The sequence below is a fragment of the Ustilaginoidea virens genome, chromosome 2 (genome assembly GCF_000687475.1).
Source record: "Ustilaginoidea virens chromosome 2, complete sequence".
In the NCBI taxonomy this organism is placed as follows: Eukaryota; Fungi; Ascomycota; class Sordariomycetes; order Hypocreales; family Clavicipitaceae; genus Ustilaginoidea; species Ustilaginoidea virens.
This window is the reverse complement of record NC_057317.1, coordinates 1825918-1841369: the sequence shown is the minus strand read 5'-3', so window position 1 is coordinate 1841369 and position 15452 is coordinate 1825918. Positions and strand designations below refer to the sequence as shown.

The 15452-nt window shown below is 53.3% G+C and overlaps 6 protein-coding genes across 6 annotated transcripts; 3 read left to right on the top strand and 3 right to left on the bottom strand.

Annotated features, from left to right (window-relative positions):
* Positions 1-96: 96 nt before the first annotated feature.
* Positions 97-1023, top strand: UV8b_02245 (uncharacterized protein; the record flags this gene model as incomplete). Its single annotated transcript, XM_043139743.1, has 1 exon — positions 97-1023. One exon carries the CDS (start codon positions 97-99, stop codon positions 1021-1023), a length of 927 nt encoding a protein of 308 aa, XP_042995677.1.
* Positions 1024-1749: 726 nt separating this feature from the next.
* Positions 1750-3986, top strand: UV8b_02244 (uncharacterized protein; the record flags this gene model as incomplete). Its single annotated transcript, XM_043139742.1, has 4 exons — positions 1750-1768; positions 1821-1857; positions 1940-2212; positions 2273-3986. The coding sequence occupies 4 exons, from the start codon at positions 1750-1752 to the stop codon at positions 3984-3986; spliced, it is 2043 nt and encodes a 680-aa protein (XP_042995676.1).
* Positions 3987-4640: 654 nt separating this feature from the next.
* Positions 4641-6454, bottom strand: UV8b_02243 (uncharacterized protein; the record flags this gene model as incomplete). Its single annotated transcript, XM_043139741.1, has 3 exons — positions 4641-4975; positions 5180-6261; positions 6381-6454. 3 exons carry the CDS (start codon positions 6452-6454, stop codon positions 4641-4643), a joined length of 1491 nt encoding a protein of 496 aa, XP_042995675.1.
* Positions 6455-6991: 537 nt separating this feature from the next.
* On the bottom strand, positions 6992-8008 carry UV8b_02242 (uncharacterized protein; the record flags this gene model as incomplete). Its single annotated transcript, XM_043139740.1, has 1 exon — positions 6992-8008. One exon carries the CDS (start codon positions 8006-8008, stop codon positions 6992-6994), a length of 1017 nt encoding a protein of 338 aa, XP_042995674.1.
* A 2189-nt stretch (positions 8009-10197) lies between these two features.
* Positions 10198-12786, top strand: UV8b_02241 (uncharacterized protein; the record flags this gene model as incomplete). Its single annotated transcript, XM_043139739.1, has 1 exon — positions 10198-12786. One exon carries the CDS (start codon positions 10198-10200, stop codon positions 12784-12786), a length of 2589 nt encoding a protein of 862 aa, XP_042995673.1.
* Positions 12787-13476: 690 nt separating this feature from the next.
* UV8b_02240 (uncharacterized protein) lies at positions 13477-15107 on the bottom strand (the record flags this gene model as incomplete). The annotated part of the gene is made up of 4 exons (XM_043139738.1): positions 13477-14535; positions 14618-14918; positions 14973-14994; positions 15071-15107. The coding sequence occupies 4 exons, from the start codon at positions 15105-15107 to the stop codon at positions 13477-13479; spliced, it is 1419 nt and encodes a 472-aa protein (XP_042995672.1).
* Positions 15108-15452: the final 345 nt, after the last annotated feature.

Here is a 15452-nt window from a genome sequence, read left to right as displayed (position 1 = left end):
ATTGCGCCCTCCCTTGAAAAGAACGGCAGTCCATCGAGGAATAACACAATACAAGAAAAAAGCTGAAAAAGTGAGAAACAAAGAAGGAGAGAGAAAATGGCAGCCCTTACAAGAATAGATCTGCCATCCCTCACCAAAATCGCCTCTGGAAAAGTTCGCGATCTATTCACCCTCCCAGAACCCAATACCCTCCTTTTCGTGGCTTCAGACCGTCTTTCAGCCTTTGACGTCGTCATGACCAATGGCATCCCCAACAAGGGTGCTATCCTCACTCTCATCTCGGCGCACTGGTTTCGCCTTCTTTCAGAGCGCATACCCAACCTTCGCACACACTTCATCAGCCTAGGGGCTCCCAATGGCAATGTTCTTACGCCCGCTGAGGAAACCTACGTCAAGAACCGCAGCATGCAGGTCCGCAAGCTGGAGGTTCTTAAAATCGAAGCCATTGTACGGGGTTATATCACGGGCAGCGCATGGAAAGAGTACCAAGCCCAGGGGACGGTTCACGGGCTCGCCATGCCCAAGGGTATGCAGCTCAGCCAAAAATTTCCTCACGCCATCTACACGCCCTCCACCAAGGCTGATGCTGGTGCCCACGATGAGAACATTCATCCTGATGATGCATGGAAGGAGATTGGTGATAAGGAGACGGCTGACAAGGTGCAAGAATTGGCACTTACCATTTACAATACTGCAGCTGCCTATGCGGAGGAGAGGGGTATTATCATTGCTGATACCAAGTTTGAGTTTGCGAGGGATCAGGAGGGAAACATTTACTTGGTGGATGAGGTGTTGACACCGGATTCGTCGAGATTTTGGCCAAAAGACGGGTACGAGCTCGGAAAGGAGCAGGATAGCTTTGATAAGCAGTATGTGCGCAACTGGCTCATCAAGGAAGGGTTGAAGGCTAAAGAAGGAGTGGCCATTCCGGAGGATATTGTCAAGGCCACCGAAGAGAAGTACCGGGATGCGTTTTACAAGCTGACGGGAGAGAAATTTGAAGACGCGGCTGCTAAGCAGTAAACGAACCTGACGGCTTGACAAGGGTTTCGCAGTGTTATCGCGACCGTGGATGAGAACAAGGCTCAGCTGCATGACGAGGGATGATTATACCGTTCTATTCGTGAGGGAATTTCCAAAACTAGTCGCGCCCCAATGAGTCTGGTTCCGCTCTTCCCGAAGCAACATGAGGATAGCGCCGCTATTAGGGAGGTCGAGTTGTCATAGGTCCGTCCCGTCATGGTCGGCGTCCTCGTGGGCGATGGCCAATCTCTGTGTCAGTCTCAGTCTCACTGAGCCAACAAACACCTCGAGATTTCATTTCGACCAAACGAAACACACGCAAAAGAAGCTTGCTTCAAGGTCGACAATGGACTGTGGCTCAGTTTCCGACCAGTTGACTACCTTAGGTACCTAATTGTTCTTGCGTCAATGGGTGCCAGCTGTCACGACCGCCTCGCCAGCTGCGCAGTATGAGTCCCCCACTGACTCCAACGTGATCGGGACGCTTGGCCATCGACTCGCGTCTTAACGCGTCGTAGTCTCATTTTCCGGGGACATCTGCTTTCTGATTCTCCTCCTGCAGAAACTCCAGAACTTTCAACGCAGCATAATTCGAGCGTGGTCACTTCCCTGACATAGAAAGACATGGACGGCTTGGTTCTATTATAAGTTGATAAATGATATATTTCGACGTATCCCGCTGCTTAAACTATCGTTCAAAGAATACAGAGTTGGTGCAAGTTGAACATGTTTTACAGTCACGAAGGTAGGCCATGGGAGCGACTTATCAACATCCTTAATGCTGAAACGTATCATAGTCCTCAGTAATAGCCAATATGGCGTTTCCACGATTTGGTAAGCTAGCTTACACCTTGAGCAAATAAAATCAGATTATTGTAGAAAAGAAAAGAGCCCAAAACGCTGATAGCTTCATCAGGCTCGTGGCCACTGTCGGCAAGGGCAACCAACGTAGGCTGAATCGAAAGAAAATCCAAGAGGTCAATGTCCCCAAGGCATGCGAGAAGATTATCGATCCCGGGGCTCCTCTGGCATTACGCCTTCAAGGCAATCTTCTCTATGGCGTTTCCCGCGTTTTTGCACAGCAGTGTAGTTATGTCCTCTCGGATGCCGCGAAGACCCAATCCGACATGATGACCTTTTTCCGTTCCATGAATACCAGCGAAGTCGACCCTAAGGCTGGCAAGACCAAGTGAGTAACTGGCATCGCCCAGGATCAAGGTCGGGGACATCGAACTAACCACGAGGACAGGCGACATCACATCATGGTTCAGGATGATCCCCGGTTCGATCCAATGGCTCCTCTCCCGAGGTTGGAGGAGCTTGTTGTCGACAGTACTACTCTGAAATCGATGGCCACGCAAGAGACAAACACGGTGCTGTCGCAATTGTCACCGCTTACCAATTCAATTGTCAGAAGCGGTTCCGCCAAGCGCAAGTCAAGCCATATAAGCCTCGATCTGCCCCCTTCCTCCCACTCCATTGGGAGCTACCGACTACCTGTTGATTTCTATCACACCAGCTCTCCCTTCAACAAGACTCTTCCAGGGACGGGCAGTATTGAGGGGTATAGGCCGTTTACCGATGACGAGCTGGAGCCCCTCTGCGATGTTGGACTTGATTTTGATGCTAACGGCAACTTGATCAACGTGGTGGACGAGGAACCCGCACTGCCCCCTTTGCCCCAAGTCGGCGTAGGTTCCTTGCGCATGATTGAAGGGAAAACCCCAATAGTTGACCGTTCTCCTGGAACAGTTGACTTTCCGGAAGAAGGCGAGAACGCGTATGGTTTCGGCGAAGCTGCAGAGGCAGGACCACTGGCAGTGCTTGCAGCTGCTGGAGAGCCCCCCAACACCGATGCACTTCTGCCCACCACTGAAGAAAGAAAAGAGAGGAGGCGACCACCATCTCCCCGCAGGGGCACCCGCCGCCGCCACGCTAGAGTCATGTTTGACGAAGTGATTCGCGTGTCCCGAGAAGAGTTTCGAGGCTGGACGGAAAACTACCCTCTTCACATGGAGGCCGCAAGAAAGCGAGGCAAACGAACAACTGCGGCGCAGTCCCAGAAAAATGCCCTGGCGCTCATGTATACCAATGGGCTATCCAACGTCGGACTCTTTGGGAAGCATTTCGGTGCTGAGCATCCTTTGACAGCACAGTTTGCAGGCACTGCTTTGAAAGCACATCTTCTGGGACTCCGCGTCGACGAGGTTGAAGATATCGACCCAAAGAGAGGAAAGCGTCGCAGATACGCAGAATCGTCTGCCGTGGGGCGCGAAGCTCCGAGAAGAGTCAGACCGCGGCTGGACATTGGAGAAGAAGAGCTCGGCAGAGGACCACCAGCGGCGCACATGGACGAAACTAGTTTCGGAGACGACACAGCGGTTGAGCTGGGCATGGAAGCAGAGGCTGCGTTGGAAGAGCGGAACTCGTCATCGCTCATGCCATGGAGTAGGCAAGGGTCTGCGGTACCCGGCTCGGCTTCCCGAGCGCCTGGAAGCGCGCAAAAGCCCCTGCCTGCTCGCAGCCCTCTCCACAGCCGTGGAAGCGTCGCCGGATCCATCGAGAGGTTCAGTGACCCTGCTGAGGAGGCCTTCGAGGCTGCAGGCTTCGGCTCCCAGCCTTCCTCTCTCAGGCTCAGGTCCGATCTAGGAGGTCCGGCCACCCCCATCGGCCATAGCACACAGGGTTCTGCCACGGGGCTTGACGCCTCTAGCCAGTATTTTTTGGACTACGTCACGGAGCAGGCCGTCGAGCGCGAGCATGTACACAGTCAAGGCGGCCGACTCACACGCTGGGTTGACTTTGAGGAGATTGCCCATCCGGAAAGGCACAGCAAATCCGTCGCCACCCAGGCGTTCCTTCACATCCTCTCCCTCGCGACAAAGAGCATCCTCCAGGTTGAGCAGGACGGCCAGGAGGCGAACATTCCTTTCGGAACCATTCGAGTCGGGCTTCGCGCATAAAGCGGCAATCTTCGATCTTGCTGCCGCCATGGCGCGACAAAGCAGACACTGCTCACGATGGCGAAATGAGCGTCCGGGCGTTTCTCAACTGTCACAGCTTTGCAGCTGCTTAGTTTCTACGTTTTCGTTTTCAGCATTCCTTCGCAAAGAGAGCATATCATTAAAAAGGAATCCTGGGTCGGCACAAAGTCCGGACAGTCGGTCAGATTCCAGGAGTATCCAGGCTGGGCTGACAGCTGCATGGCAGCTGGGAGGGATATCGCTTTCATATCGCAACTCGGTGTAGCGCCGGCGGAATAAGTCGGCAAGACATACTAAACGTGGGATTGGCGACGCCCTCTGTTGCAAGGCAGGGATCAGCCGCAGACACTTGGGATTATCTCTAGTCTTTTTTCCTAGTTTTCTGTTTCCTTGTTGTTCCTCTTCCTTGACTTTATGCAAGGCCATCTTTGTTCTGTGGAGAGAAAAAATAAAAAGGAGAATCGGGGTTTGTGAGGCTGACGCGTCGGAAGTCAACTGCTACCAGCACAGTCAGGATTGAGGAGCTCACGTCAATGGGCTGGCAGGGAGGACATTGCACAATCTTTGAGGGACAAGGCCACGGTTCTGACATCGTTCTGCATTCAGTTACATCATCCCATGGGCCTAGGATTATTAGCTATCAAATACATCATCATCGGTAACGCCTTCACGATCTTCAAACTTCATGTAGTTGTCAATATCATCTCGGCCTGTAACGAACAGCCAAGCATCCCTCACTGGCTCGAGTAAGGAATCGTTGAAAGACAAATCAGACGTGAGCCAGTCAAATACCCCGATATTCTCTCCCGCGGTGGTAAACGATCCCGTGCCTGAAGCCTGCTCGTAATACAGTTGCCAGATACACTTGGCCGGTTCCGGGCCCGAGGCAGCAGCCAGCAGCGACGTAATCGCAGTGTTGAGCAGAGCCTTGGACTCCGAGCTCGCCGGCGTACTAAGGTACAATGTGCCTGCGCCGCATTTCTTGTCAGCAGTCTCATTCAATGTACAGGTTTTCAAACACGAGTGAAGAATGGAGGTTGTGCATCAGGTTGTCAGAGATGTGAAATCGTCATTGTAAATTCAGACAATGTAGATAAGTATTCGTATAATATGGCTCATCCGAACACAAGGGAAGGGGGAAATAATATTACTGAGAAAGCAGGGTAACCCACATTGTCCTGTTGGGCACTCGCCAGCATCGCTGGAATGAGCCAGAGCATAAATGGGGCATCGTGAGGGGGTGCCATCCTCGCCCATGATGGAGCCGACTGGAAATGCTACAACCGCAGCGCAAGGTGTTGGCGCCCCTTCGACAACAACTTTAAATAAAGACGCGAGCGGAGCATTGACAATTGCTGCCAGTCTGCTGACCAGAGGGCCGTTGTATGCATGGGAGGAGCTGCGTATCAATCTCTTGGCTGTGACCGCGACGCCGTTGGTGAGGGATACCTCGACCTGATCTTCTCCGTCTGATAAAGTGCGCTGAACTCCAGACACGCCAACTCCCAGCATATATGTAGCGCCGCCAACAGCGGCTGCGCGACAGCCTACCTGGGCGACTTCTGAAAGTCCACCCCATCTGGGGTAAACGGCGGCGAAGCCGGCTCCGAACACACCCGTGGAGACAAGGTGGCGGTTAACGGCTGCCAATCCTGAGCCAACTGGGATTGCTCCATCTGCTGAAAGGGTAAGGGTGACGATGTACGACTGCGAGTCGGCGTCCAACTTGAATTCTGTTTCCAAGAATTCGGTCAAAGGTCGAGATTCCCTCGGCTTCCACAATTCAAGCTGCGGCTCAGAATCGTACTCAAGAACGAACCTGAGAAACTTCATCAAGGAGCGTTTAGCTCGAGCTGGAATGACGCTGTTGGAAAACACATCCTCTCTCGTCGATGGTATCCGACTCAATTTGGGCGGTGTTGAAGCTTCAGAAGCAGGTTGAAAAATGAAGAAAGACCCAACGGCCAAGAACTCGATCTGCCGAAAAGCCTTTGAAGAGACCAGCTGGGTAAGAAGTTCGGAGCGAGCATGAAGCAACTGCGGCGCCAAGGCGAGGCTGTAGGATCGAGATGCAGCAAGGCCTCCTTGACTATCCTCTGAAACTTGCGTGGCGGAAAAGGGACCGGTTGCATCTAAGCCAGCATGCTTTGCAGCCCATCGATGGGCGTCCTCAAGACTCAACGCGGCTTCGGCATCGCCATAGTAGTCGTTGGGGTCGACGTGCAGGATGTTCTTTCCCGACCGCGAAAGAGCTCTTTTTTTATTTTTTATATTTTTATTTTTGGTTTCTGGTCAGCGCCCAAAGGACCATAAAATGGAGAGAAGCAGAGGCAGTCGGGATACAGGAATGGCCGATGGAATCCAAAAGCTTACAGGGCGAGAAGGGACTGCTGGAACCCTGTGCCGCTGATCACTACATCCCACTTTGTGTCTGAGAGGGATTCCATGGTGCGAGGCGAAGGAAGAAAGCGGCAACGAGGCGGAGGGGAAAAAACGAGGCTTTTTGTGTCTGCAGGACGGATGAAGGGTTTTTTCCAGCCCGGTTTTGGTGGTGGGGCGAGCTGTCGTAAGCGGTCTAGTGGCCCCTGATCTTTTCTCACTTCCGTGGCTCGTCCGTCACGCGTTGTTTTTTTTTTTTCTTTCCCCTTTCTTCATCCACCCGCTCTTTTCTCTACGCGACGGATTGTGTACCACTGCGTACGTAGCCTTGCGAGTCCTGAATTCTTCAATGATATTCAAGGTCAAAGAGCGGCAGATGAATCTGTCGGCCGGTATCTACTGCCCTAGAATAAAGTCTGAAAGGGTAGTTCGAATGGCTGGCACATTTCCTTTGCCTCGACAACTCCCATCTTGGTCAAGGCTATGAACGCTGTCGGGTATATCGCGGGCATCACGGCGTTGGAACACCGTGTTTGACTGTCAGGCGAACGTGTTGAGCTCTGGGGCATCATTTTCCCACTTATCTACTGTTGTGCCTGCCATATTTAGTTGCCAGTTATCGCAGTTGCCACGCCCTTCCACCTCTGATTAGCCCAGTTGATGAAACTCTGTGACTTTAAAAGTTGAGGTGACAACACCACGCCTCCATGCTTGGATATTGAGAGTATCTTTGTATTTCCAATCTGGCAATCCACCACGATGGTGATGCTCTCGTCGCAAAGGGACTCCTCCAGTCGATCAGGATCCACCAGAAGCCAGAACTTGCCGTCAAACGGCCGATCAGTCTCTTTGCCAGTAAACACCACGGCAGTGCAAGCCACAGGCATGGTGGTAATTGTGAGGGGTTTGGGGTCCTTCCTTGAGCAGATGATCATGTCACGGTCAGGGTCGTAACGAGCCCTGGGAAGCTTCGTGTCCCGCAAGGCAGCCAGTGCTGCCGCCCAGGCCGCGTCGAACGGATTTCCGTCAAAAGAGATGAAGAATATATCAATGAAAAGAACCCAATATGCTGCAACATATGCATCGCCCGATGCATAGTCGTCGTCTTGATCGTCTTGGTCCATCTCGTCCTCATCGGCAGCTAGTTGCTCTGGCGGCTTTGAGTGCCATATGCGCAAATCGTCAGGTTGAATCAGTTTGGAGCCGTGAAGGAGTGAGTAGATCCTAGTGCTGAGGGTCTGAGCCAAGGTACTCGGAGGCCCGCCTGGCAAGAACTGGGGTGCACAGCCTGTGGCAAGTTCTATGTTTGGTACAAGGAGGTCGTAGTCCTTGAGTTCGGCTTCTGTGTTGGAAGCTCGATAGTTGGGAATTTGTTGTGTTAATATCGTCTCGCCGCGAATGCCGCAGATGACTGTTGTGTCCCCCATACGAACCAGGGCACTGCCTTGAGGGTTTGACAAGCTCGAGAGATTGACTGTCGTCGGACGGACTTCATCGGGAGCTCGACCGTTGCTTCGTGCAGGTGGGACACGATGGTCTGAGGGATCGAGGTTGGCGAGCAGGTACGGATGGGGGGAGAGTTTTGCAAAGGTGGCGCGGGGCAGACCAGCTTCCGATGCCATGGCGAAGGATTGGTGACGGGTAGTGGTTTCAGGAAAGAGGGAAAAAAGAAGACCATGAATTGAAATGGCTCAAGGACCAAGACAAGAAATTGCAAGGCCAGACAAGTTGTTTGTCAACTTGCTGAGCTTGGTGAATAAACAGAAAAAGTCTGGTCGGCGGCTCTCAGCCTCGCTGGATTTGCTGGAGCGATGCGGCGGAACTTTTGACGAAGCTTGATTGGCTGGAGGCCAGGCGGGGTGGAGTACGAGGCTGCGAGCGCGATGAAACTTTTGCCTCTTGAGTACTCCGTACCTAACGGAGTAACTGTCCATTTTGTCGCTCTGCATTTTCATCGATGAATGAGTGACGAGCAGCCAATACAACCCTGCAGGGTCCATAGTCCTTGCTTGGTACTCCGTACGTTGGCAGCATTCCCTTGCTCGAGATGCATTCGACAAGGGCATCCTTGTTTGGTTCCGACAGCCGGTTGCATCTTCAAATGTACATGATGAAAACGCCTCTCCCGTTAGTCACGCCATGACAATAACCTCTGGCTACTAGCTGATCTCAGGTTTCTTCCCCGAAGTGCAAAGGAGAAGACGACGAATAAAGGAAAAGAAACGACTTATTTTCAGTTGAAGCTACTCTAGCTGTGGAGAGGTGCGTTTCAGCACTTTAATGCGCGCCAATGAAATGATTGAACACATCGGCAACGGGCGACAGCTGTTTGGTGCATGTGGTTTTTTGAACGAAACCATTGTGCACGAAAGCACCACCACAACTGCACAGTGCACGCCTCCATGCCCCACCAACGAGTCTTTTGAGCGAATCAAGGGTCCTCTGTTAGCGCCGGCCCCGCGTGAGCACCGCTGTGGCTCCCTGTCCGCGACCTCTTGCGAGCAACTGAGCCAGCCCCAGCCTCCGAGCCTCCCATAACTTCCTCCGTATCTCTTTCATCACCAGACATCAATTGTATCTTACCCATGTGCTTCTTCGTACATCTTGGCCCAGGCCCCAGACCCTGTCTGCATACTCCGTACTCCGTACTCTCAATGCCCAAATCCAAGTCTCTCCTCGTCCAATTGCTGCTAGACTCGATATGCAACTTTGACGTGCTGCTACGCACACACTTTTACGTTGCAGCATTCGCCGTCACTTGCGTTGATGGGGTTGGGCTGAGTTTGTGCCTCAGGCTATTCGCACATTACCATGGTCACGGACTGCCAGCAAAAGGAACCGACGAGGAACCCATCCATGTACGTAGTTGCTGCGCACGAACAACTTGACAATCCATCAACCCCAGCTCCGCGCCTGGAACTCCTTTGCTTCCTGACTCTTCAAAATGCCATACTGCGGAGTACGTATGCCGTCATTGCCATTATTGCCATTATTGCCATTGTTGCCATCATTGCCATCCATGCCAACTACCCCTCCGCTCGAGTCATTCCATTCCCCCCCCGGTCCGTCGACCTGTGTGTGTCACCACCCCCCTTGCTGTCTTCGAAAGCCAATCTCCCTCGCCAACCAATCTCAAAACATGTTCAGCCGCTGATTTTACTGATTTTATTGTCTTATAGGCCACAGCGATCATCTTATTGGTCATGCACACAGCTCCCTGGTCACGGCCCGGCACGGTTGGGAGTCGGACTCGGTAGTCTTGGCAGTTGGGACTCTGGGATCTCCCTCCTCAATCACAGTCTGCAAGCCCTGCGTGCATGAGCAACGTTTCTTGCATATGATCTTTTGGCCTACTCCGCTTTATTGAGTGAAAGAGCTCCTGATCCTCCCGTTCTGCTGGGGCCGCTAGTTAGCTACGACATTTCGTCACATCTTGTCGACTGGGATATATCCTGGAACACAGCCTGCTACGGCCTGCGGTTTCTTTGCTGTCTCTTCTGTCGCTCCTGCTTCATCCCGTCTCCTACCAATGCTTCCGATACATGACCTCAAAACGGTCGTGTGAGTCATGCTATCGTTAATGGGATTTTCCAGAACACTGACCTGTCTTGTTTCGACAAACCTCCGTGATGCTGTCTTGCCGGAACAATACGCACTGCACAGCATCGCGAGCCGCCATATCAGAGATTCCGCCGCGGGCCCAGCTTCGTCCTTTATGTCGGCTTGAATTCGGATTCAGTCTGGCCTTGTCGCTGCCGATTCCCCCCCCTATTGATGGAAAATAGCTCCAACATTGTATTCGCTCGTCGAGATGCCCTTCGCTCTCAAACCCGCAAGCATCCGTCAAGCGGCCGCCCAGGTTGGCCGATCCCTGTCCAACTTCAGCAAGCGCATCAAGATTCCTGTGACGGCCACAAGCCCGCCAGGACTCATCCAGGCAAATGTCGTCGATCCTTGGAGTCAATCCGGAAAGTATGGACTAGGATGGACATACTTTGCGCTCAGCCTGACGGGCTGCGTTCTGCTGGTCCGGATATGGCACTATTGGCAGGACAAAATCCGTCAAGCAATTTACAAGCAGGAAGTTGAGGACCTCTACCGAGACCTGTACAATATCGAGGCCGACTATCACATATCCATGCAGGCTGGTCAATCGCAGCAATTCTTCCCCGACGGCGCTGGCTTTGACAAGAAGCAGTTTCGCCCCAAGGCTCACTTTTCTTCCGTTGGGGTCGTCAACGATACATTGGCCTTGTTTCGATGGGTCTTTTATCGCCCCATTCCCGATATCGTGTTCAAGAAGCACCGCTTTACCTTCTCGTCACTAGCCGTCCTGGCTTGCGGTTTCATTGCCCTCGTCTTCCTTACTCTGTCCTGCTTTTTGCAGCAGCCTCTCTACTGGGAAAGCATTCGTTTCGGCTCGCCGCCTGTGGCTATTCGATCGGGAATGCTTGCAGTAGCCATGACACCCTGGATCATCATCACTAGCATGAAGGCCAACGTTCTCACCATGGTGATCGGTATTGGACCAGAGCGTCTAAACGTCTTCCACCGCTGGCTGGGGTACCTGTGCCTTCTCTTCTCCTTGGTGCACATGATCCCCTTCTATGTCCAGCCGGTATGGGAAGATGACGGTATGACGGTGTTTAATCAGATTTTCCCGGATGGTAGTGGCATGATATATGGAACCGGCATCGCCTGCATTGTACCGCTGATGTGGCTTTGTATGGCATCGCTACCGTGGATTAGACGTGTAGCCTACGAGGCTTTTGTCATTCTTCACATTCCCGCCGGCATTGCGTATGTCGCTCTTTTGTTCTGGCATACGAAAAATGCCCTCCTTACTTGGAATTATCTCTACGCGACCATAGTCATATGGGCAGTCGCTTACTTGTTGAGGTTCTCTAAACTCAACTGGTCCAAGCCATGGCGGTCAGCGTTCCTGGTTGGTGATGAGGCTGCCGTCACCCTCATGTCGGAAAATGCCGTCAAGGTCACAATCCCTACGCAGATGCGCTGGAAACCTGGTCAATACGTCTACCTTCGCATGCCTGGCATCTCGGTTCTGGACAATCACCCTTTTACGATTTCCTCCCTCTGCAGCGAAGACTTCCCGTCGGAATACGGCGAGAACTATCGCGACTGCGTTCTCGTCTTCAAACCGTACAAGGGCTTCACTCGCCGGGTTCTGGATACCGCAGTTTCAAAAGGTCCGTTGCACACTTACAGAGCCTTCTTGGATGGCCCGTACGGAGGCATGCGTAGAGAGCTGGCCGCTTTCGATACTTGCATCCTCATCGGAGGCGGGAGCGGCATTACGTCCCTGATGTCACAGCTACTGAATCTCATCAAACGTATGCGCGACGGCAAGGCCATCACTCGCAGAGTTGTCGTTGTATGGGCGCTGAAGAGATTTGAAGCCATGGACTGGTTCCGTGAGGAGCTGAGGATTTGCCGGCAATCGGCGCCCCCAGAAAGTGTTACATGCAAGTTCTTCATCACCGGAACCGTCCGCCACCGACCGGGAGGCGAGATGCCGGGCCCCATGAATGGGATTAACCCCAGAGCTCTCAATCACATGCTTCATGACAAGTTGGATGGATTTGTTGCGGGAATAGCCTCAAAGCGCAATTCGGCTCTCATCGAAGCCGAGGCGAAAGGCGATCCGGAACGAGAACGCCAGCTTCGTGCCGAAAACGAAGATGGTATCACGGCTCTCCCTCAGCAACAGTACCTCCAACCCCATCCTCCACCTACCCCTGGCGGCCTGCCTTCCAATCTTCTGGGACCACTCTCGGGACCAAACGGGTATCCAGAAGACAAGAAGGTCGACGACGACGATCACCATCATAGGAAGGCTTCGACCCCTCATCATTTCCATTTACCTCGTCTTCGAACAGAACAGCCTCCTCACTTCAACTACGCCCCAGCCAACACGCACAAACCTGCCATTCCAGTAGCCGAATACAATCACGGCGACGGCTACTCTGTACAAACCCCCGAGCTCGCTCACGTGCGCAACTCGGCCGTGCCCGATGCTGCCAAACAGCGACCTACCGCTACGTTTGGCCCCCCAGCCGGGTTTGACTTTGGTTTTCCGGAAACACCCACGGAATTTCAAAGGAACCTCATGAGGTCCGCATTTCCCATTCCGCATGAGATTGATGGAGGCTGGAGCATAGAGTACGGTCGGCCTGACCTGGGCTACATGTTGAAGGAGTGGGCAACGGGAGGTTCCGACGGACGAGGTATTCTCGGCAGAAGAACAGCCGTGTTTGTGTGCGGTCCTGCGTCAATGAGAGTAGGTGTAGCCAAAACAGTGGCTAGATTGCAGGCTGAGATTTGGGGAGACGATGAACTAGAGGAGATTTTCTTACACACCGAAAACTACGCCCTGTAAGGAGAGGCGGGAATAATAGGGTTTTGTCTGGGGGGACTGCGTAAAGAAGATCCACCGAATACCGACTTACCAAGCTGTCAATGTCAAGGACTTGTTCAAGTACCTCGTGAGCAGGTGTGGTTTTGACGGAGGAAAAGACGTTGAAGGATTCGCACTGAAAATTTCAACGAGGAATTGCTCCCTGCCAGCCAGCCAGGCCTCCTAGAATAGGAAGGCGTTTGTGTATATGTATTCGCACGGGGGATGGTGATGGTGATGGTGGTGATGATGACGGCGAGACGATGAGACGATGAGCTGATGGGCTGATGCTGGGGTTTGGGGGTAAATGGTGACTGGTTTTGCGTAATCTGCGGCGCAAGGGGCTACTTCTTACATAGCGGCTTGGCTTTCTACTATTGAGGCACACAAAGATGGACATGGGCCCGATGCCGCGGCAATGGCACGTTGGTCGATCTATTCCTTGCCAGTCCTGGCCCCTCTACTGCCTCTTCTCGCTCTAACCTGACTTCTCACGGGCTCGCTGGACATGGACCACGCAAACACGGAGTTCACCCTATGTACTTTGTTCCTCTTAATTCACTGCGTTGTCCTGGAGATAGATGCACCTTTTGGCTTCCATTCATTATGCGGGGAGAAGGTTAAAAAAAATTCACCCAGTAAAAGTTCAAACTCGGGGCCTTTGGAATCCCATCAATCATCCTCCTCCTCAGACCTTCGAGCTCTTTTGCGTCGTCTACGGTTGGTTGCGTCGTCGTCTTGCTGCCTGTCTGTCTGCTCTGTCTCGGATGCGCCATGATCCAGACACTCTTCCTTGGCAGTCTTCAACTGCGTGTCCCGCCGTGGAGAGTCGTCCCTGGCAGGTCTCGGCTCCCCTTCCGACGTCCGTGTTGATGCTTGAAACACCTGAGACTCCCTGACGAGCTTGACAACGGTAGGCAGCGACAACGAATCCAAAATGCAGGCCAAGGGGACCGCTTCCTGCCAGGAGGGAATGACAAAGCCCACCGAACACATGCACGCCTTGACAAACCACTCGTCGCAGCCGGTGAGCCCGTACGTGGAAAGCAGCAGATCCTGGCACTTTTTGGTATTGGTGTTGCAGAGAAAGGTGCACACTGCCACGTAGAACCAGCGCGGCCGAACAGCCTGCAGGAACTGCTGGACTGGCAGGTCGACGACGTGGTCGTAGAGATACCTCAAGGCGAGGGACAGAGCCCAGGCGCAGTAGATTTGCTGCTTCTCCCGAGCGACCTGGAGGGCAATCGACGTCTGCACACTGACGGGCTCTCCGCGCGCGTTTCTCTGGGGCGGCAGCTGCAGCCGCCACAGGTAGCGGTATCCCTCGTGGAGGCGTTGCGCGACGTCGAGAGCCTGCCCAATGTACGAGTCGTGGAAGATGCCGGCGATCTTGCCGGCCATGTCAACGCGGGTGTAGTCGTCGATGCTGCGGAGGGTGTGCAGGGGTATCGTCCTGAACAGCAAGAGGAGCTGCTCGACTTGTGCCTTGGTGGCGGTAGCCGAGTCGGCAGCCATGTTGATGGCTGCCGCTCTTTGGCGAGCTGCCAGAGCGGCATGGCTGCGGGCCACGCATTCCATGGCGCGCCGCGGCTTCCAAGGCAAAGGAGGGGAAGGAATAGAAAGCAGGGGTTGTGGGATATCCGGGTTTCCGGGGCAAGTCGCTTGGACTTGTGATGACGATGTTTCCAGATGGGGATGAAGTGGGCTTGCTTTATATCCCGAGGCCGGTGGCTAGGCAAGAAAAGGGCGTTACTGCATCTGAGCAGGGGATAGTCGACGACTGATGTGATTTTTTTTTTTTTTTTTTTTGAACAGGCAGAGGCAAGTGGTGCGAGTGTGTGACAGAAGGAAGGGCGAGGGGTGGCGTGACGACGGCTCGTAGCATGAACAAAATTGGCGGTGATGATGATGTCATGTATGCTTGTGATTTGTCTTGACGACTTTTTCGTGCCTCATGCTCTGTGCTCGCCGTGGTTGGTTTCTTTTCTAGGGGTTTTCTGAGGTGTACAGAGATTAATGCTGGGTTCCGACCGAGAAGGATGGCCGGGGAACTGAGAACGGCGACTACTACTCTTGCTGTATCCCACTGCTCATCTCCACATGGCAAGTGACCCCTTATCTATCGGATCGTCGATAATCAGTCGAAAGAACGGCGTCGCATAGGGGACTGAGGCGTGAGTAGGTGGTATGCTATGATGTCTTTGGGTCAGCCGACTCTGTTGCGTCGATTCCTCCGGGGCAGGTGACTGGATTTGGCTTTGCTCACCGGTCAGTTTCATTTTTATTTTCATCTTCATCTTCATCTTGTTTTATTGATCTTGTTCAGGGGGGGAGAAGGGCCGCCAAAGACCAGACTCGGTGAGTGCTGGTTCCTGAACATCACGGACGGCATCATGGTGGGGGGCAGCGTGAACGAGGGTGAGGGTGTGAATCGGCGAACAGCGTGAGCAGGCGGGGTAGACACGCACGCCTCACATGATCTTTTCCTGTTTATCTGTGATCCTTGCGCGGCCATGTCCTGTTCATCTTTGTTTGCCCAACCTTGAGGGCCGAGAGCCGAGCACCGAGCAGGCGATGCGCAACCAACCCGACTGCCCAAACTTGCGCCCGGTCCACGCCGCGACGACTGCATGAATGATTCACCACAC